The following is a 22134-nucleotide window of genomic DNA, read 5'->3' on the forward strand; positions in this document are numbered from 1 at the left end:
TCTCTGCACAGTATTTAAAATACAATTTACCGTTGATCTTTTATAGCTATTGTTGAGAGTTAAGGAGAATTTCCTGTTGTGTATGTTTATCAGGAACTCAAGGGAGACTTCATTAATTAGTCGGAACATAGAAAGATTGATGAACTCTTCTCAGAAGAACTCTTAAGGTTTCACCTTACTTTTTCCTACCTGCTGGCTCTTTAGAAATATGTGCGCGTGCGTCTTGTATTCAGGAATCATTCAAGGTAAATATTTTCGCACTGCAAGTTGTGTGGTTAAACTTATTTTTGATATGTATAATTTTGGCTTTCTCAACGATGCATTTGTTTCTACATTCGTCCCTGCTTTTATCTCCTCATAAGATGTGTATTGTTTAATGTAACACCTTGTGTAAAAAATTGGGTTAAATGAAGGAGTTATATTATATTCAAGATCATGCTTTCACGTCTCTGCACAATATTTAAAAATGAAATTTACCGTGGTCTTTATAGCTATTGTTGAAAGGGAAGGAGGATTTCCTGTTGTGCATGTTTATCAAGAACTCAAGGGAGACTTCATTAGTTAGTCGGAACATAAAAAATGAACTCTTCTCAGAAGAACTCTTAAGGTTTCACATCACTTTTTCCTGCCTGCTGGCTCTTCAGAAATGTATGCGCGTGTGTTTTGTATTCATGAATCATTCAAGACGAATATTTTCGCACTACAAGATGTGTGGTTAAGGTTATTTTTAATATGTATAACTTTCCCTGTTTTCATCTCCTTGTAAGATGTGTATTGTTTAATTTCCTGTTGTGTATGTTTATCAGGAACTCAAGGGAGACTTCATTAGTTAGTCAGATCATAGAAAGAATGATGATCTCTTCTCAGAAGAACTCTTAAGGTTTCACCTTACTTTTTCCTGCCTGCTGGCTCTTTAGAAGTGTGTGCGCGCGCGCGCGTTTTGTATTCAGGAAGCAGTGCGAAAATATTTGCCTTGAATGAAGTTATGTGGTTAAGCTTATTTTTAATATGTATAACTTGCCTTCTCAACGATGCATGTGTTTCTACATTCGTCCCTGTTTTCATCTCCTCGTAAGATGTGTATTATTTAATGCAACACCTTGTATTAAAAAACTGGGTTATATGAAGGAGTTCTATCATGTTCAAAATCATGCTTTCACGTCTCTGCACAATATTTAAAATAAAAATTTTACCGTTGGTCTTTAGAGCTATTGTTGAGAGTGAAGGAGAATTTCCTGTTATGTATGTTTATCAGGAACTCAAGGGAGACTTCATTAGTTAGTCGGAGCATAGAAAAAATGAGGAACTCTTCTCAGAAGAACTCTTAAGGTTTCACTTTACTTTGTCCTGCCTGCTGGCTCTCCAGAAATGTGTGCGCGTGTGTTTTTTATATATTCAAGAATCATTCAAGAAGAACACTTTCGCACTGCAAGATATGTAGTTAAGGTTATTTTTAATATGTATAACTTTTGTTTTCTCAACGATTCATTTGTTTCTATATTCGTCCCTGTTTTTATCTCCTTATAAGATGTGTATTGTTTAATGTAACGCCTTGTGTAATATAAATGCCTACATCTTGCCTATTTCCCACATTTTGGCTGATGATGACGCAAACACAGCGTCGAAACTAGTTCCAAGTGCAAATACATGTTATAAATAAATATAACATTTTTGTATTGAAAAGGTGGACCGTTTTAAGTTTTTCCTAACATCCTTTCTCAGTTCAATACAGACAAAATGAAATTCCTATGTTTAAATTTGTAATGGCATACGGCTAGCGGTGAAAACATTACTGAACGTGATCGAAGCAACCATTCTAACGGGGAAGTATCAAGGAGAAAACGTTTTGATACTACGCATCTCTATGATTCCGACTGACATATCATTTGAATTTAAACGACTGCAGCTTCCAATGCGGGTCGCTTTTGCTATGACCATAAATAAATCCCAGGGGCATTCATTTAGTGTTTGCAGCATTAATCTTGAACACCCATGTTTCTCGCATGGCCAATTGTATGTTGCCTGTTCCCGTGTTGGAAAACCATCAACTCTGTTCGTTTACGCGTCAGGTAATCAAACAAAAAATATAGTGTACCTTAAAGCTTTGCAATGAAAAAATATCTTCATAGTGTTCATTGAAATCGGTGTTTTCTATGATAGTTATTTCCTACGAGAAAGAGGAGTAACTTTTGCCACATTATCTTCACGCCATCAACTTATCAAATTACTTAATTTGCAATGGGGGATAATCATGGTTCTGTGAGGGTTTTGAAGACCTGCTGAACAGTTCCCATCTACGTTACACTCAGTTGGGGTTATTTCTGCGTTGTGATATGCTGTGACCTATTTGAGCATTTCCTTATTCACAATCAAGATATTAATATTGCAGGTAATGAAAACACGTTTTTCCACTAGTTTGTTACTAACTTTTGGTAGCAGTAGAAAATTAACTCATTTGATGTTGATAATGTAGTCATTTGCATTCTGATTTTTGCGTGCAGTACAGACTGAATTTCAGTTCGTTCCATTGTCATTTATTTTTGACAGAACGATATCTGTCGAGTCAGCTAGTAAGAGATAGACCTGGATATTGCATTTAAAAAGTACTTAAAATGTTGATAATTTTGGAAATATGTATAATTTTTTTGTATTATATATATTTTGAAATAGTTGAATATTGTCTTGAATTATTATATACAATGAGTAATTATTGAGTATATAATTACAATGAAATGTTTAGCATTTATTGTAATATAATACTGATTTACACGAAAACACACAAACAAACAGCTCTGGCAATGAAAGCAATTTATTTTGACAATTAAATGTGATTTACTAGCAAACAATGTAACTTTTATTCAGTATCTTTATGAATTCATGATTGTGAACAAAATAAACTTTAACGGTCCTAGACGTCCTCTTGGAATGAACGCTTGGCTGCCCAGCATCTGACTGCATCAAGTTTGCCTTCTCTTTTCAAACACCAACAGTAGTCGGCCATCATTGGTTCATCCCACCTCCCCTGGTATCTTCTTTCTGCCTCCCTGATGTCCTGGTGGAACCTCTCTACCATCTGTTCACTAACAGCCCTAAGATTTTCCGGAAAGTGATCGAGGTGAGAATGAACGAAGTGCAGTTTCAGGCTCATTCTACACCCCAACTCTTTCATATCATCCAACATCGTTTTCACTGTTGTTTAGTATTGTTCATCCTTTACATTTCCTAGGAACTTCGTTATGACGTCTCTTATTGAATTCCATGCAGCAAGTTCCACGGCATTCATCGTCTGTTCAAAGTTTCTGTCTTTCAGAAGCTTTCTAATTTGTGGTCCATTAAAAAAGCCTTCCTTAACTTTTGCATCATATAAATGTGGAAATTTGCTTGCAATGTACCTGAAACAGGGGCTACTTTTGTCCAAGGCCTCAACCAACTGCTTCATGATTCCCAGTTTGATGTGTAGTGGTGACAGAATAATTTTTTTTGCATCAACTAAGGCAGCATTTGTAACATTTTTCACATCAGGTGTCAAAACTTGTCTCTTGGGCCAGGAAGGTGTAGACCAGTGTTTGCCCCTAGCTCTGCTGTTCCATTCACATAAATAACAAGGGAGTTTAGTGTAGCCTGCTTGTTGTCCTAATACAATACCACACACCTTCAAGTCACTACACACATCCCACCGGTGCTCATGATATTTGATTTTATCTAAAACGGTTTGCACTGTGATATAATTTTCTTTTAGTGAAATGGAATGTGCCACAGGAATCGAAGCTAGAATGTTTCAGTTATGAAGTAGCCTTTAAGATAACCACGGCCACTCTAACAACAGCCGATTCGCTGTTATAACAAAGCAGCACTGTGCCGCAATGACACATTTTCAGACAGTAAATGGCAAATAACACGAAAACTAGATGTGATACAATAGAGCCAATGATATTTCTGAAATCAGGAGACCTTATTTAGTTAAAATCACATATCAGATGCTTTGATGCAAAAATCATGCTGGGTAGTGTTATTACAGTATTCTGCATTCTACCGTAGCTTAACAGCTGCCATGTTGTCCTGTACTTTTCACACAAAAATGTACTGCATAAACACTAGTAAAACATTAACACACAATTTAACACATGTATACCCTAATTCCATTGCTTACCTAAAAATGTTATTGATTTTTGTTTGTTTATTTTAGACAAAATCTTCTGTTTCGTTTAAAGCTTGGAACGTGTCGCTATAAACATTTGAGTGAGCTTCAACAAATCTTCTTAAACTTGCTACCATTTTGAAAGCTTTACACGTGGTCGATACAGGCTCTTGTATGACGCCATGACTACTCTCTTCTTCATGATTGAATGGATAGGAATTTTGTAGCACTTCTTGCAGAGTTGACGATTTTGGGATGGGGGAAGTGGAAGTTTTCCGGTGGCTAAGTATGGATGCCCGTAGACAAGCGATGGTAAAGTCCATGCCGATCCTACATTCGTGGACAGTTGCAGAGATAAAGGTTAAGTCTGTTAACAGTAGCAACTACCTGAAGGCTTCAATTCGTGGAACCATTATAAAAGTAAATTGCAATAAAATCCTGACTTCGAGTTATCCAGATTTAAGCTTTGAAAATTCAAATTAAATATGATTTTTGTGCATTCATTAGGAGTTTCAAGGGGATAAACTTTTGTTCTAATTATCCAATTTTCAAATGATTCAGTGTTGAATTAACCAGAATCCACTGTATATATAAAACTCTTTATCAGTTATGTATTTTCCTCATAAATTTCCTAACATTAGCTCATATGTCAGTTAGCCTTCTGTTACAAAAATAGCTGGTTCAATCCCAGCTGAGGTAGGTATCATTTGAGGATGTTTAAATGTGACATCTCCTTATTTTTGCCGGACTGAGTGGCTCAGGCGGTTGAGGCGCTGGCCTTCTGACCCCATCTTGGCAGGTTCGATCCTGGCTCAGTCCAGTGGTATTTGAAGGTGCTCATATACGTCAGTCTCATGTCAGTAAATTTACTGACATGTAAAAGAACTCCTGCTGGACTAAATTCCAGCACCTCGGCGTCTCCAAAAACCGAAAAAAGTAGTTAGTGGGACGTATAGCCCATAACATTATCATTATTATTATTATTATTATTATTATTATTCCTTATTGTTGGCTTGCAACACATTGAAGAACTCCTACAGGACAAAATTTGACATCCTGATGTTTGGATAGTTTGCAGTTAGATTGGATGTTCCTCTTTCAACCTTGTTGATCTGACAGGTCTCTCTAGGGTCTGAAGTAATTAGAGAACCAGAGTATATACACTATTTCTCCGAATCCAAGGCGATGCTTTTTTCTGAGAATCTCATGTGATAAATCAAGGGCCATCTTGCATTCACGATGTAACAGTAATGAATACCACGCTACTTCCCTTCACCCCCTGCTCACGCGCACACAAAACTTAACAATCAGCATCCGCGTCTTTATTACACATCATTAGCCCCGGCAACTGGTTGTTCAGTATCTCTGTGTAACGCTACTGGTTCTCGGGAAATAGTAAAGACAGAATTACATTCTAGTAGCCTCTACAAAAACATTTCTCAGATTCGTAGAATGACATCAAAACATTTGGTCCTTCAAGTTCCTAGCAAGGTCAAAGCTACTCAGTGGCAGAGTTATAACCCATCTATTGTACCTGATACTTAGTAAAATTAAGTTTTATAGACAGCAGGAATATTTTCACGATGGATCATCGTATTGTAGAGACACGTGGAACAGGTATTGCCAGCAATTTTTCAACGGGTTCTCTTTGATATTATGATGCCAATTTTAAATTAATAGTTATTAAATTCACAGAAATAAAGAATAATTGTGCAGCCGCAGGAAAATATGGCATAATTAAGTACAATGTTAGGCGTTTGCGTGAAGACAAAGACAGTCTAAAATTGTGTACTGTACAAGAAAGGCGTTCATATGATTTCACAAAGCACTTTTTAAGCCTGATTTAATTTTTTGAAGAAAAATTGGGGGTCGTCTTGCATTCAGGGGAGAGAGATACTTTTTTAAATTTCAAGTCGCGGTGCTCATCACCACTGAAATCACTTCCTGCATGAATGTATGATGTATTCTTTGCAGTGGTAAGAATCCATACGTATTCCTTCCATTGAAAACCATATTTATTGAGATAGGAACAAGAAGTGAAACACACACATTAAAATGAACAAAGTAACTGGTCATTGTGGAAACAGAAAGAGAAGAGGACACACATGAAAACACTAAAGGACAAGGACACTGTCTGCATCTTCATACACGCCGTCTTCAAACAAATACTCTCTCTCGTCATCAATCCCAGTTGTTCTACATCCAGTGGCGGCGCACGTTCACTGCTGTGGAAAATAACTTGATGTTTACATAGATGTAAAATAGTGACATTGCTTGATTAGCAGCGCAACTTTCCTTCGATTTTGAAGACGTTGCTTGCCTAGGAATAACTGCTTCAAGAACGTGTTAGGCAGACTACTGTTATTTGTCTTGATGTAATTTGCTGTCTACTTGTCATAAAACATGTATTACTGATTTAAAGTTTCATTTACATAAACTTAGGCTACGTACAACTATTGATGTTATACAAATCGTAGTTGCCAAAATATTCTGCTTCATTGCAGTTAATTACACAAGAATCTCAAAATTGTGATTTTAAAATCCCTTCAAAACCTTATGGCAAATTTTAACTGCACACTCTGACAGTGCTTTGGCTAATTTCAGGACAACTCGATGTAACTCGTATCTGTTGCTGGTCCACTTGCCAGCGATTCCTGGGCTATGTTTGCCCTGCTTCTCATAGCCTCTCGCCGTGCGCACCCTCCTCATGTCCCACTTCCTCAGTCCTGAAATTGCACCTCTTTGCTGGTTCCAGAGAGCAACCGAGTGTTGATGTCAAAATTATCACTATGCATGCAAAAATACAGAGCTAATTAAAGAAATACATTCTTGATAAACCATTTTACTGAGACTTATCTGTTTCCAGGGGATTCACTGAACCATTGACATATAGAATGCATTACCACTGCCATCTCTTGTTTCTGCTTCGCAGCTTCATAAGGAAGGTGGACATCATCACTTAGTGAGGGGTCATGTTTCTTCTTATCCAACACTTCCCTGATTTTGACTGAAGATGGATGTAAAAGAACTGGAATTGATTACGAGAGAGCCTGTTTATTTGAAGACTAGCAGGCGCCCGCAGCTTCGCCCGTGTTTATTAATTCAACCTCGTAAGATGTTTCTAAACATACATTTATACATACATTATCATTATAGACTGTTATGCCTTTCAGCGTTCAGTCTGCAAGCCTCTGTGAATTTACTAAACCTCTATTTGCAACTAGTGCTGTGGCCTCATTTAGTTCTTATCTTTAAATCGTTAGAAACTGAGTCTAATCATCGTCATCTTGGTCTCCCTCTACTTTTCCTACCCTCCATAACAAGAGTCCATTATTCTCCTTGGTAACCTATCATCCTCCATTCGCCTCACATGACCCCACCACCGAGGCTGGTTTATGCATACAGCTTCATCCATCGAGTTCATTAATAAATTAGCCTTTATCTCCTCATTCCGAGTACCCTCCTCTCATTGTTCCCATCTGTTTGTACCAGGAATCATTATCGCAATTTTCATGTCTGTTATTTCTAACTTAAGAATAAGATATCCTGAGTCAACCCAGCTTTCACTCCCGTAAAGCATAGTTGGTCTGAAAACAGACCGATGTAAAGATAGTTTCGTCTGGGAGCTGACTTCCTTCTTACACAATACTGTTGATCGCAACTGCAAGCTCGCTGCATTAGCTTTACTACACCTTGATTCAATCTCACTTACTATATTACCATCCTGGGAGAACACACAACCTAAATACTTGAAATCATTGACCTGTTCTAGCTTTGTATCACCAATATGACATTCAATTCTGTTGAATTTCCTATCTACTGACATCAATTTAGTTTTCGAAAGGCTAATTTTCATACCATACTCATTGCACCTATTTTCAAGTTCCAAAATATTTAACTGCAGGCTTTCGGCACAATCTGCCATTAAGATCAAGTCATCAGCATAGGCCAGACTGCTTACTAAATTTCCACCTAAATGAATCCCTCCCTGCCATTTTATACCTTTCAGCAGATGATCCATGTAAACTACGAACAGCAAAGGTGAAAGATTACAGCCTTGTCTAACCCCTGTAAGTACCCTGAACCAAGAACTCATTCTACCATCAATTCTCACTGAAGCACAATTATCAACATAAATGCCTTCGATTGATTTTAATTATCTACCTTTAATTCCATAGTCTCCCAGTATGGCGAACATCTTTTCCCTCCGTACCCTGTCATATGCTTTCTCTAGATCTATGAAACATAAACACAACTGCCAATTCTTCTCGTGCCGGGCTGAGTGGCTCAGACGGTTAAGGCGCTGGCCTTCTAACCCCAACTTGGCAGGTTCGATCCTGGCTCAGTCCGGTGGTATTTGAAGGTGCTCAAATACGACAGCCCCGTGTCGGTAGATTTACTGGCACGTAAAAGAACTCCTGCGGGACTAAATTCCGGCACCTCAGCGTCTCCGAAGACCTAAAAGTAGTTAGTGGGACGTAAAGCAAATAGCATTATTATTATTAATTCTTCTCGTAACATTTTTCAGTTACTTGGCGCATACTGAAAATCTGATCCTGACAGCCCCTCTGTGGTCTGAAACCACACTGGTTTTCATCCAACTTCCTCTCAACTACTGATTGAACCTCCCTTCCAAGATGCCAGTGAATACTTTGCTTGGTATACTAACCATTGAGATACTTCAATAGTTGTTGCAATCTTTCCTGTTCCCTTACTTATAGATAGGTGCAATTACTGCTTTTGTCCAATCTGAAGGTACCTTACCAACACTCCATGCTAATCTTACTACTCTATGAAACCATTTCTTCCCTGCCTTCCCACTATACTTCACCATTTCAGGTTTAATTTCATTTATTCCTGCTGCTTTATGACAGTGGAGTTTATTTACCATCCTTTCCACTTCCTCAAGCGTAATTTCACCATCATCATTTTCCTCCTCCCCATGAGCTAGGCTATTCTCTTCACCACCAGGAAGATTTCCTTTTATGTTGAGAAGATGTTAAAAATATTCCCTCCACCTGTCCAGTGATTCCCTGGGATCTATTATGAGTTCATCTGAATTACTCCCTCCCTTTCTAAGATTCTTTATTACTTTCCAGAAAGGTTTCCCTGCTGCTTGACCTAGCCTTTCCAGGTTATTACCAAAATCTTCCCACGACTTCTTTTTGGATTCAAGCATTTGTTTCGCTCTGTTTCTTTCATCTACGTACAAGTCCCTGTCTGCCTTGACCCTTGTTTGGAGCCATTTCTGATAAGCCTTCTTTTTACGTTTACAAGCTGCTCTCAATTCATCATTCCACCAAGATGTTCGCCTTTTCCCATCTTTACAAACAGCTGTTCCTAGGCATTCCCTTGCTGTTTCTACTACAGCATCCCTGTATGCCACCCATTCACTTTCTATCTCCTGAACCTGCTTACTGTCTACTGTTTGAAACTTCTCACTAATCATATCCATGTACTCCTGTCTAATTTCTTCGTCCTGGAGATTTTCTACCCTTATTCGTTTGCAGACAGATTTCACTTTCTCTACCCTTGGCCTAGAGATACAGTAGAACCTCGATTATACGTTCCTGGAAACAACGTTTTTCCCATATTATTCGTTCAAATTACGTGGTCCCGCAAGCATCCTAATTAGATCACGTTGTAAAAATCCCGCATTATCCGTTCCTCGAAGAAATTGTTTCCCGGATCAACTGTCCAGAAATTTCAGTCCCATCAACGCTAAATTCCCGATCACGTGTTTTTCAAGAAACTGTACCTTACGAAAGGACGGCTACGGCATACTTACGGATTTTGGTGTTAACATCCCGCCATTGCGGAAATTTAAGGAAGTACTGTACGGTACTGGAAAAGCGATTAGTGGATGAACTTGCATAAGGGACCATCTTAGCATCGCATTCGGGTGGTATAGTTTAGAGAATGCTTGGAAATCATAAAGCAGAGTGTCCGTAACAATTGGAAGGAGTTTCGTCAAATGTTCATACTTGCAAAACATCTACATTATGTCCAGGGTTAGATGTTTATTTATTTTTACTTTTTTTGGGTGTAATGCGGAACTAGTTTTTGACACTTCACTCAGGACACTGTATAGTCGGTGGGCTTTCAGGCAGGAATAAAAATTGCTCCTTTTTAAGGAACACAAATTTAGTATTTTAATATTATCATGTACAATTACAGTATATTATCGAGACCAGAAAAGATGTTGCACCTTAGATACATAAAGCCATGGGAGGTTTTGGGATTGCCTATTACTGTTTTGGCCCTAATATAAGACTGGGAATTGCACGTTTTTGTGTTAAAATGCTATAAAAACTGCAGTCTTTTTATTTGCGCATGTTACATTTAAAAACCTTGTATCATTTCGCACTCGTACCAACTTGTACAGCGAGTGCGCTTTCCAGCTGAGTTCAAGCTCGCGAATGACCTTAATTTCGGAAGTGTTAAATAATATTTTTTCTCTTTCCAATTTGATTGTGATTAGTGATGGGCAGGATTGAATATAATGCATTCAAGAACTTGGGAATCGATACTTACATTCAAAACCATATTCTCAAGTTCAACATAACCTTTAAAAGTCTATGTAGGCCTAATTTACACAGTACATGATATATGTAAACTGACTACGAACAGTATACCAGTGACCAAATTACAATGGAAGATAAAAATAAAATAAAAAAGGGATTTTGCCATCATATTGGACGCTTTTGTGTCTAATGTGCTTTATTTTATTAGATTAGAGAATTAAAAACTACTTGTGGTCGATTGTTGTTTGGTTTGGCATTTTGGGTATTAGGTTTTTTGAAGAGTTTTGCTGATCAAAGTTGTTGAACTGAAAGAAGTTTTCAGGGAAAACTAACAAAGTTTCCCCAGTAAAACTGAATGTAAAGTTTTGAGATTTTTAAGTCGCGTATCGGTAATTAATTTAATGTTTGAAGGCAGCCCCGCGATCTAACTTGCCTACCTCTCACCCGAGGGCCCAGGTTCGATTACCGCCCAGGTCAGGCATTTTTACCTAGATATGAGAACTGGCTCCAGGTTCACTCATTCTACGATTACCTTTAATTGAGAAGCTATTTAATGATGAGATGGCGATCCCAGTTTAGAGAGCCAGGAATAACGGCCGAGAGGATTCGTGACACTGACCATGTGTCACCTCGTAATCTGCAGGTCTTCGAACCGAGCAGTGGTCGCTTGGTAGGCAGAAGGTCCTGTTGCGTTGTAACGTGCAAATGATAACTACGTCTTTCTTAGAACACTTTATTACTACTACATAAAAACAAAAGGGGAATCTACAAGCGTAAAACTCCACTTAGTTACTAGTCTGTCCGGTATTTGTCATTTGCTTGTACATTCAAACCTCAACATCTTCCCCACCCTGGTCGATTTCGAGAGGAATCACCAGTTGCACCGGTCGGCTGATTCTTGAACCATCTGGCAGACACAGGATGGCTGTCCTCACTCGGCCGTCTCTCCCCTGAAGGACTTCGTTGACTCGGGCTCTTTTCCACATATGGCTAGGCAGGACGTCTTCTTGTAAGAGGACAACATCTCCTACTCGAAGTCTCAGATGTTTTCCGGTTGGAGACTTGACCTCATGGTAGTTCTGCAGCTGAAGGAGGTATTCCTTTTTCCACCTTCGCCAAAAGTCTTCAACCATTTTCATCTTCGTGCGAAATTCCCTTGTAAGGTCTTTCTTATTTACTGGCTCAGGTCCAACTGGAATGGTCGCGAGTTTCTCGCCGTTGAGGAAATGTGAGGGTGTTAACACTTCGGAGTTACTTTCGTCTTGGACAATGGGACGTGAATTCAGGGTGGCTTCAATGCTGATTAGAACTGTGCGGAGACCCTCTTCATCGACCTGTGAACGACCTAGAACCTTTCTAAGGCAGCGCTTAGTGGAGCCAATCATTCTCTCCCACCATCCTCCCCACCAAGCCGCCCGTGAAGGTATAAACTTCCATGTCACATTGTGATGTGCCATATATTCATGAGTCTTCGAACTGCTGAGCACGTCTGAGAGTCGGAGTTCTCTGTTTGCTGCTTGGAATGTTTGAGCATTGTCGGTGTATATAGTGTGTGGGACACCTCGTCGTCCTACGAAGCGTTGAAAAGCCATTAAGAATCTGTCGGTGGTTAAGTCCGTTGAGAGTTCCAGGTGTATAGCTCTCACGGTTGCACACGTGAACAGAACGATGTAAACCTTCTTGGTCGTGTTCTCTGACTTGACATAGAGTGGGCCTGCGAAGTCGATTCCGGTCACAGTAAATGGTCGAATAGGACAAACGCGATCTAAAGGCAATGGGGCTTCTACCTCCTCACACCTTTTCTTATGGGATATTTTGCACGGCAGGCATCTGTGCAACACCTTTTTGATGATTTGGCGGGCTCGTAGAATCCAAAATTCATTGCGAAGTTCAGTGAGTATTATGCGTACGCCCAAGTGATGGAGTCTGATATGGGTCTGCCGAATTAGCAGGTGCGTGAAAGTGTGCGATCCATCCAAAAGCACTGGGTGTTTCTCAGCATTTGTCAAGTCTGCAAATTGTAGGCGGCCACCAAGACGAATAATACTATCTTGTAAGAAGGGATTGAATCGCAAAATCTTGGATGATTTTGGCAACTGATGATTTTTCTTCAAGGCTGCCAGTTCAGCAGTGAAGCATTCCTCTTGAACCTGACGTATCCAATACACTCTGGCATTTTTTATATCTTCGGCAGTTAAATAATTTCCGCTGCCCTTTTCTTTCTTCTTCATACACATAACAAAACGTTGGACCCATGCGGTAACGTGTAATATCTTCCAGTACGAACTGAAACGTGACGCGAGGAGCAATGGTTCTGGAGCTGTGGCTACTAGGACTTGAAACGTCTTCTTTTCTTCTGGCAGGGTCATGTCCGGGACAGTGACGTCACGGGGCCAGGAGTTTGGATGTTCGGCAAGCCAGGAAGGACCGTACCACCATGAATCCCTCGAAGCTAGATCTTGGGATGTAATTCCTCTGGAGAGGCAATCAGCAGGATTGTCGATGCCGGGGCAGTGTCTCCACTGACTGGACACAGTATGCGTCTGAATCTCTGTCACGCGGTTGCAGACAAAGGTCTTCCAGCGGTTTGGATTGTTGCGGATCCATCCTAATGTGACGGTTGAGTCACTCCATGAGGTGGCACAAGAGGACTCGACTCCAAGTCTCGTGGCAAAAGTAGTGAAGAAGACGGGATCCAAGCAAGGCTGCAAGCAATTCCAGTCTGTGGAAGTGTGACTTTCTTCACGGGTGATAATCGGTTTTTACTGCAAACCAGCGTGACGGAGGAAGTGTTTTTGGTAGTCATCCGAACGTACAGCGCAGTACCATATGCCCTTTCGGAAGCATCACAAAACACGTGCACGGATAAATCGTCGTTAAATTTAGATATACCAATTCATCTTGGAATGCGGATGGAAGACAAATACGGCAGGTTAGATGTCCAAGCTTGCCACCTCTGGCTTAGGACAGTTGGGAGGATTTCATCCCATTGCAGTCCCTTGCACCAAGTGTCTTGGAAGAGGATATTTCCGGTGATCAGAATGGGGGAAAACAGCCCTAAAGGGTCGTAAATTCTGGCAGTAACTTGCAGAAGGTGGCGTTTAGTTGCTGGCTGGTCAAGTAGTACGGCGGTCATATCGCCTGGAGTTGCGAAGAGGTAGTCAGATTCCGTATTCCAATTAACACGAAGGACTCGTGTTTCCGATTTCACCTCTCGACCTTCTGCTCTCCAGATGGCTCTCAGTGGCTCTGAATTTGTAAACCATTTTGACAACGGAAGTTTGATGTGTCGAAGTAGGCCTGTGCGTTCATAATAGACGACGGCGGCCAAAATATCATTATCGACGCTCCCTGCGAAGTCGTCCATAAAGGTACAACCATCCAGGAGTGCTGCTGCAGTGGGATATTTCTCTTGATGCAGTGTAACCAGTTCTCGTAGAGTAGCGGACAGAAGGAATGGGCTGCAGGTAAGTCCAAACGGTAATCGAGTGAAGCGATACGTTATGACGTCTCTAGTGATCTGGTACGTGCCGTCAGTGGTAGTTTGGACTCGGTACCACAGAAATCTTGTGAGATCTCTGTCGTTTTCATCTAGGGATAGCTGTAGAAAGGCTTGACTTCCATCACAGACAATGGCACTTGGACGCATTCGAAAACGGAGCAACGTCGCTAGAATTTCAGGCAGCAGATTTGGTCCCATCTCTAGGGCATCATTTCATACTGGTTGGCCTCGTTCATGAGAAGAGGCATCGAACACGATCCTCCATTTTATGCCCTCTCTCTTTTGCTTCTTCACAGCGTGATGTGGTAGGTAGAAGACATTTCCGGGAGTCTCAAATGTCGGAGCTATTTCCACTTGTCCCTTCTCTATGTAGTCCAACATATGCGTGCGGTACATAGTTTGGAAGTCCGCATCTTGATCCATTCGTTTCTCAAGGCTCTGAAATCTTTTCTCAGCTGTTGACCGGTTATCAGACAAGACGATGTCCTTTTTTCTTGGAAGTGATACAACTCTTCTTCCGTCTAGGATCCGGTGTGTCTCATGAAATTTGTGAAGTATAGCGGCATCCGTATAGTTCAGTGTCCTGTTTTGTGTATCGCGAATGCCAATTGTTTCCAGATCCCAGAATCTTCGCATGGTTTCTGCAGATATTTCACTATTAGTGACTGAGACGTGGTGCATTGTAACCTGATTTACTGAAGCTCCAGACCGGTTTCCCGTTAGTACCCAGCCGAAGATTGTAGGTAGCAGTACGAGGGAAGGCGTGATTGACATCGGTTGTTCCAGTTTTACAATTTTCCAATAATGGTCCGCGCCGATTAGTATTTCAATAGGTGGTTCTTCGTTGTCAATTTGCGGGTCTGCGAGTGTCAGGTTCCGGAAATCCTGGGGGATACTTGGGTGAGAGGAATAGGTATTCTGGCTTTCGAAGGCCGTGAGGGTTACGGTTGTCTTCGTTGAAAATCCAATCGTGTCAAACTGGATAAGTCGGCGTGGCTTGGTAATGCTCGATGTTGCTTCGAAGGCTGTCACTGCAAGTTCTCGACTACCAGTCACGCGTAGTTGAAGAGCATCCACCAAAGACTTGGCTATAAAGCTGGACTTCTAACAGACATCTTGTTAGTTTAGATATTCCCGTCGGTCCTATGATCCAAACACGAGCAGTTTGAAGAAAGGAAAATTTTGATGTGGTAACTTCTATTTTACTGACAGACGTGGGTTGAGAGTTCGCGTTACAGATTGATACGTGATGAAGTTGCTTACATTTTGCGCATGAAACATTCCCTTTCTTGTAGCACTGGCGGACGCTGTGGCCCCTATTTAGGCAGAGGAAACATCTTTTGGAAAGTTTTAGCTTGTCTATTCTGTCCTGAAGGTTAGCGATTTCTTTACATCTTTGCGCCCAGTGGCCTCTACTTTCACAAAAGGCACAAAAGGGGGTTACTGTTGTCTTTTTTTCGCCTTAGATTTTTCTGCTTCCGTAGTAACTTGAAGAGTAGCCGCTGTTGGTTTGTAGGGTGTTGGAGGTGGCGTGCTAAATTCTCCTCGTATCTTCTGAGATTTTAGTGCTGCTTCTACCTCTTCATTTAGGAATTCCATTAATGTCATCAAATGACCTTCTGGGATATTTTTGCGTTTGGCGTGGATCAACCAACGTCTACAGATCTCAGCTGGAAATGCTCTTAGGATATTTGGCGCCAGCACGCGACCATACAGGTTTACATCTTCCCCTAGGGCCTTGAGGGCTTGAACTCTTCGGTGGCATTCCACGTATGTCATATTTAGTTCTTCAGGGGTCTCCAAGAATGCAGGCTTTAAATTCTCCAGGAAGTCCAGGTGGGCCTGGATTATTCTGTTCTTGTCTCCGTAGCGTGCTACCAGTATTGTCTTCGTTTGTTCGTAGGTATCTGCGCGCACTGCAATGCCATCCACGAGTCGCTTTGGCTCCCCTTCGAGATACCCTCGCAGGAACACGTGCTTGTTTATGTCGGATACTGATGGGTTCTTGTCGACCGAGGACTGGAACTGCTCCCAGAACGTAGACAAAGTCTCTATGTCGCCGGAGAACGGTTCGAGCCTGATCGTTGGTAATTTTACTCCTTGAATATTCATGGGATGAACGTCCGAACAGGGTGTAGAAGACACGCTAATTTGTTCTTTCTTATTTCCGAGAAGGCTATTAGCCTTCTGAATAGCGCACTTTGAGGTATCTATATATTCTTCACAAGTGCATGCGTCTGCTTCATAATCTTCATCTTGTAACAGGTCATGTATAGAGTCATCTAAGGCTATTAACTGTTGCAATGTATCTTGAAGACGATCATGGATGTGCTGAATCTCACTGAGGTCTGTAGAGTCATTACAACCTTTTAAAAATGTGATGAAGCGTGTAGCATTATTACGCTGAGTTGTTCTCTTCCGTTTAAGCTTCTTAAGCTGCTGTTCATTGTCAGTCATTGTGAATGGATTGCCGGTCAAGTAGAAGTGAGGTAATTTATTGCTCTTCCAAGTAGGTATGCGACTGAGGGGCGGGGTGGGTCAGTTCTGATGTGATGTAGTATGTCGAAGACGTAAAGATAGCGCAGTATGCAGTGTTCTGATTCTAGTATGTGCTGACAGATGGCAGCACTAGTCACGTACTTAATCGTGGAAACACCTAGAAGGTGGCAGATGGCGTTTCTATAGCTATTCAAAATGGCTACTCTTGCACAATGAGAAAATCATGCGTGCATGCTCACAGTAATTTCGACTCAATCCATGCAGTAGTTGCGAATTCCTTTGCTAGCATGCTCTGTTAAGCAAACGATTCTTAATATATTTCACAGAATGAATAAATATTACACTTATCAAGCGTGTATCAGGTATTACTGGCTGGCGTCTCGTTGTGAAGTCCCGTGTCTTATTTAATGTAATCTGCTCTTCACTTCACTTTCCACTTCGTATTTTCGTCTAAGAATGTTCAAAGAACGTCGTCTCGTGATGCAGTGATACGTAATTTGAACCGTGAGCGAGTTTTTGGCACCAATATGTTGCGTTGTAACATGCAAATGATAACTACGTCTTTCTTACAACACTTTATTACTACTACATAAAAACAAAAGGGGAATCTACAAGCGTAAAACTCCACTTAGTTACTAGTCTGTCCGGTATTCGTCATTTGCTTGTACATTCAAACCTCAACAGGCCCATTGGGGCTGTAGTTCAGTTTGGTTTAGGGGTGTTTTTAAGATTATAATTATACATATTTCATTTTTATGATGTTTAACCAAATTGTTGATGGTTCATTCATTCCCGGATTTTCCGTTTTCCCATGTTATGTTTTTTTTTCGTGGTCCCTCCAAAAGTGGAGAATCGAGGTTCCACTGTACTTAGTTCACTGCAGATCAGATAGTGGTCTGTATCATCGAAAAATCGCCGGAAAACTCGTACATTCCTAACAGATTTCCTGAATTCGAAGTCTGTTAAGATATAGTCTATTATGGATCTGGTACCCCTAGCCTCCCATGTGTAGCTGTGAATAGCCTTGTGCTTGAAGAATGTATTCATAACAGCTAAACCCATACTAGCACAGAAGTCCAGCAAACACTTCCCATTCCCATTAGCTTCTATATCTTCCCCACATTTACCAATCACCCTTTCGTTCCCTTCAGTTCTATTTCCATCTCTCGCATTGAAATTGCCCATTAGCACTATTCTATCCTTGCCGTTGACCCTGACCTCGATGTCACTCAATGCTTCATAAAACTTGTCAACTTCATCCTCATCTGCACCCTCACATGGTGAATACACGGACACAATTCTCATCCTAATTCCTCCAATTGCCAAATCTACCCACATCAGTCGCTCATTTATGTGCCTAGCAGAAACTATGTTGAGTGCAATGTTATTCCTGATAAACGGTTCTACCTCATACTCTGCCCTTCCCTTTTTAACACCCGTCAAGTATGCTTTATAATCGCCTATCTCTTCCTTGTTATCTCCTCTTACCTGAATATCACTTACTCCTAGCACATCCAAATGCATCCTCTTTGCTGACTCAGCCAGTTCTACTTTCTTTCTTCTGTAAGCCCCATTAATATCGATAGCTCCCCATTGAATTCCATTTCGTTCGCCAAGTTGTTTCCAAGGAGTCCCTCGCCTGTCAAAGGGGGGGCGGGACTCCGTTACTCCCATAGGTCCGAGGCTTGCTTAAAGTGTTCTGAGCTCGGTAAATTCATGAAGGAGGATGCTACCCTACTTACACATAGTCCAAGTGAGGATCTCTCCTCTAACGGGTTATGGACCACCGATGGATTGTATAGTCTTAGCCGCCTGAGCACAAGGAGGGCCACGATTCAGAATATGTCCGAGATGCCCACTCCCATTTCATAGCAACTGGTGTCCCGACTCTGAGGACCACTTACTAGGTCACTCAGTCGTTGCGCATGGTTCACGAACTAGGATGTGACTACAGTAACCCACATCATGAACCATTCTAAACCATTTAATTAAATGCAAAAGAAAAACTATATTTAATAACATACATTATTTTCACTTTTAATATTGGTCGTTTTCTATTCTTTTAATATTTCACCCCCTTTCCACCTCCGCCGTTAGGGATGTCTTGCCGTATAGTTTTCTTTCCCAAACAGTAAGTCATATGAATATCATGTTTGGTTGCGAGTTATGCTGGAATATGCACACATATATCCATGATCTCGGTCATTTTGGACTTTCCTTTCACCCCTTCTAACCTCCATCCCGATTGTGAATGAACTTTGGCTCAAACGGCATCCAGAGTGTCACGGTTCATCTCAGCTACTCCAAAGACTATGAACTCGCCGCTAATATTGGTCATTTTTTGGATTTTTAGATTTCACCCCTTCCTTTAAGGGTGCTAGGGTTTTTTTGTGCCCACAGAAATTTTTCCAGATAATAAGTTATGTGTATCTAGCTTGGTTGAGAGCTATGCTGAAACATACACACACATTCACCCGTAATCTCTGTCATTTTCTACATTTTCTTTCTTCACTCCTTCTCACCCCCTTTGCCATGGGGACTTTTTATTTTTATATACCGTTTATAGAAGAAGAAAAAGAAGATAAGTTTTAAGAAACAAAATATCGTAATCTTCACATACTGCTGGTTAGGCAACCTACTGATCAGACTTGTCATGCGGTTCACTTACCTTCCCCTACTTTTTTTTTTTTTTTTTTCACCCTTCTCACCCCCTATGCCGAACTACCCATCAGATTTCGTTCAAACCACTTCCTAAACCCTCCCAGGAGTAATAAGAACAAATTGTGAAATTTTTAGCCAGATCGCTCCAAACATTCATTTTGATATATATATGTAATTTGTCACCAGTGCTGTTCAACCTGTATATTGAGAAAGCCATTGAGGTATGTAAAGAGGAAATGGAAGGGATAAAGATAAATGGAGTAGAAATAAAAATAAGATTTGCTGATGACATAGCTGTCATAGAGGAGAACGAAGAGAAACTACAAAGTGCATTAATAAGAATGAATAAGATATTGAGAGATAAGTATAACATGAAAATTAATACAAAAAAGACCGAAATTATGGTATGCAACCGCCAGCATATTGCAGTCGACATCAGAATTAGTGATATACCACTAAGGCAAGTAAATGTCTTTACCTACTTAGGAAGTAAAATCACTCCAGATGGCAAAAGTTCAGTCGACATAAAGAGCAGAATTTCCCAAGCAAAAATTGCTTTTTACAAGAAAAGGATACTACTCACATCAAGGACTTTAAATGTGGAGACCAAGAAGAGATTTATTAAGTGCTGTGTCTGGAGTGTGGCCTTGTATGGTTCAGAAACGTGGACTATTAGTGCACGTGATAAGAAACGTTTGGAAGCATTTGAGATGTGGTGCTGGAGGAGGATGGAAAAGATCTCATGGACAGAAAAACTCACCAATGAAGAAGTTCTTCGACGAATAGGCGAAAAAAGATCCTTTTTAGCAACAATAAGGAAAAGAAGAGACCAATTAATTGGCCATCTCTATAGGCACAATGGTTTCATAGTTAGTCATGGAAGGAATGATTCCAGGTAAAAGAGAAAGAGGAAGACCTAGACTGCAATATTCAAGACAGATCAGAGATGGCGTAGGAACAGGCTCATATGTGGAAATGAAGAGATTAGCGGATTACAGAGAAGAGTGCAGAAGACGAATTGCTGCCAACCAATCTTAGGATTGAGAATTAAGAAGAGATATATATAGATGGTATATAGATGGGATTGTCCTTTCCTTTAATCCTGATGTCCTCTTTCTGTTGCTTCCTCTTATCTCTCTGATCTGTCATGCTGTTCATTCTGTGTTCCTTTTCATGTTCCTATATTTATACGATTTGATTTGACACTAGTTTGTTTCCAATACTTCCTTCATTGAAAATGTATACCTTTAGTTATTTTATTCATATATATTGCAGTGAGATATATTTCAGTTGTTGGCAATCATCCAATGTCTTGAAACAATCTGCCATCTTTATTCATGCATTTACAGGCCTTCGGGAACAGAAGATGTTGTGCGAGTGTATGCAGAGGCCAGCACACAAGCTGAAGCAGACAAACTGGCTGTAGAAGTTGGGAGAGCAGTGCACAGCATGGCAGGCGGGGTTGGAGATCCTCCATCTTTGTAAATCACTTTATAAACTGACATTTGTAATACGGTTATATAGTTTATAACTGTTGAAAATAAAATGTTTATTAAAAGAGTATGTGTGTTCTTATTACTGTAGAATTTTTTACAGCTGTAGTTTTTGTGGTGCTAATCAAGATTTATCCTCCAGTTGGGTATTGTTTTGTTAGACATAATAAATATAATAATATTGCCATAAGAGCAGCTTGTAAGAGATGACCATGATAAGAAGAAATAGGTCAAACCATCCATAAATTACTTTTTTAATTACTGTATTTTTTTTAGCACATGGCTTTTTGTGCCAGGAGTGTCCAGGACATGTTTGGCTCGCCTAGTGCAGGTCTTTCTATTTGACGTCTTTGGGCAACCTGTGCATCTGGGTGTGAAATGATGGTAATGAGGTAGGAAGAGGGTGAAACCCAGTGTCAGCGTGCATAGGAGTCTGCTCATTGCTCAACATCTCCATCCTATTGACAAATCACCATATGAGCACTGTGGAGAGGTTTGGAATTGAATCCAGGCTTTTTACACACATTCTCGTGATTACCATCGCCTCTCCTACCCTGCCATTCAACATTCTGATGGTGAACTTTGTTTCCACCGACGGAACTCAAAGCAATTAACCGCCATGTCGGAATATAAACTTGACACCTTAACAATCATGGTGACTAGGCTGCCTATAAATTATTTTTTAAAAATGTATAATGGCGTAGATTTTGTGATTGAACATATAATAATTGAAAGATGTGGTACCATCTCAAACTGTATCATTTGAAATCTGGTCCTGAGGAATTGTTTTCATGGGTAGTCCTATAAGATATCTTAAGTTGTCAAATAGAAAGTCTTGATGGAACTTGTTTTGTTTTTCATGTTTCCCTCACATTTGTTTGAATGACATCATCATCATCATCATCATCATTGTTGTATGTCCGGCGCTCCCTTTCTCGCTCCGTCAGCCAGCTGCACGCGCGCCTGTGTATCATTCTGCTAGCTTCGACGCGCAGCCCTCAGTGCGCGTGCCTGACCATCGAGTGTACTATAAATAGGAGCTCCCTGCCTGCTCAATTGCCCACTTGCCCCGGTGTCCAGCTCCAGAATACACCCTACGTCGAGCACGGAGGCTACTCCTCTTGAAAATGTGCTTCGACCAGGTGGACTGAATTTCTGGCAGTACGAGGTTTCACCTCTGGTCACCGCTCCCTTACCTGTTTCCACTGCCTATGTTCCGTAATTCTTTTACAAGCCATTTTCATTCCCTAATTTACGCAAGATCCCTTAGTTTCGCTAGGTGGAATTTCTTCAATCAATTGAACTTGCTTTTTAGGA

The 22134-nt window shown here is 40.7% G+C and overlaps 1 protein-coding gene across 2 annotated transcripts in view; it reads left to right on the forward strand.

Annotated features, from left to right (window-relative positions):
• nst (phosphoglucomutase 3-like protein nst) overlaps positions 1 to 20879 on the forward strand; it is a 138035-nt gene extending 117156 nt beyond the window's left edge. For both annotated transcript variants that reach the window (XM_067142493.2, XM_067142494.2), the window contains exon 12: positions 20674 to 20879. In XM_067142493.2, coding sequence (XP_066998594.2) covers positions 20674 to 20809 — 136 coding nt within the window. In that variant the 3' untranslated portion in view covers positions 20810 to 20879. The remainder of the gene's footprint in view (positions 1 to 20673) is intronic.
• The last annotated feature ends 1255 nt before the right edge of the window (positions 20880 to 22134 follow it).

This window comes from Anabrus simplex, chromosome 3, assembly GCF_040414725.1.
Source record: "Anabrus simplex isolate iqAnaSimp1 chromosome 3, ASM4041472v1, whole genome shotgun sequence".
Classification (NCBI taxonomy): Eukaryota; Metazoa; Arthropoda; class Insecta; order Orthoptera; family Tettigoniidae; genus Anabrus; species Anabrus simplex.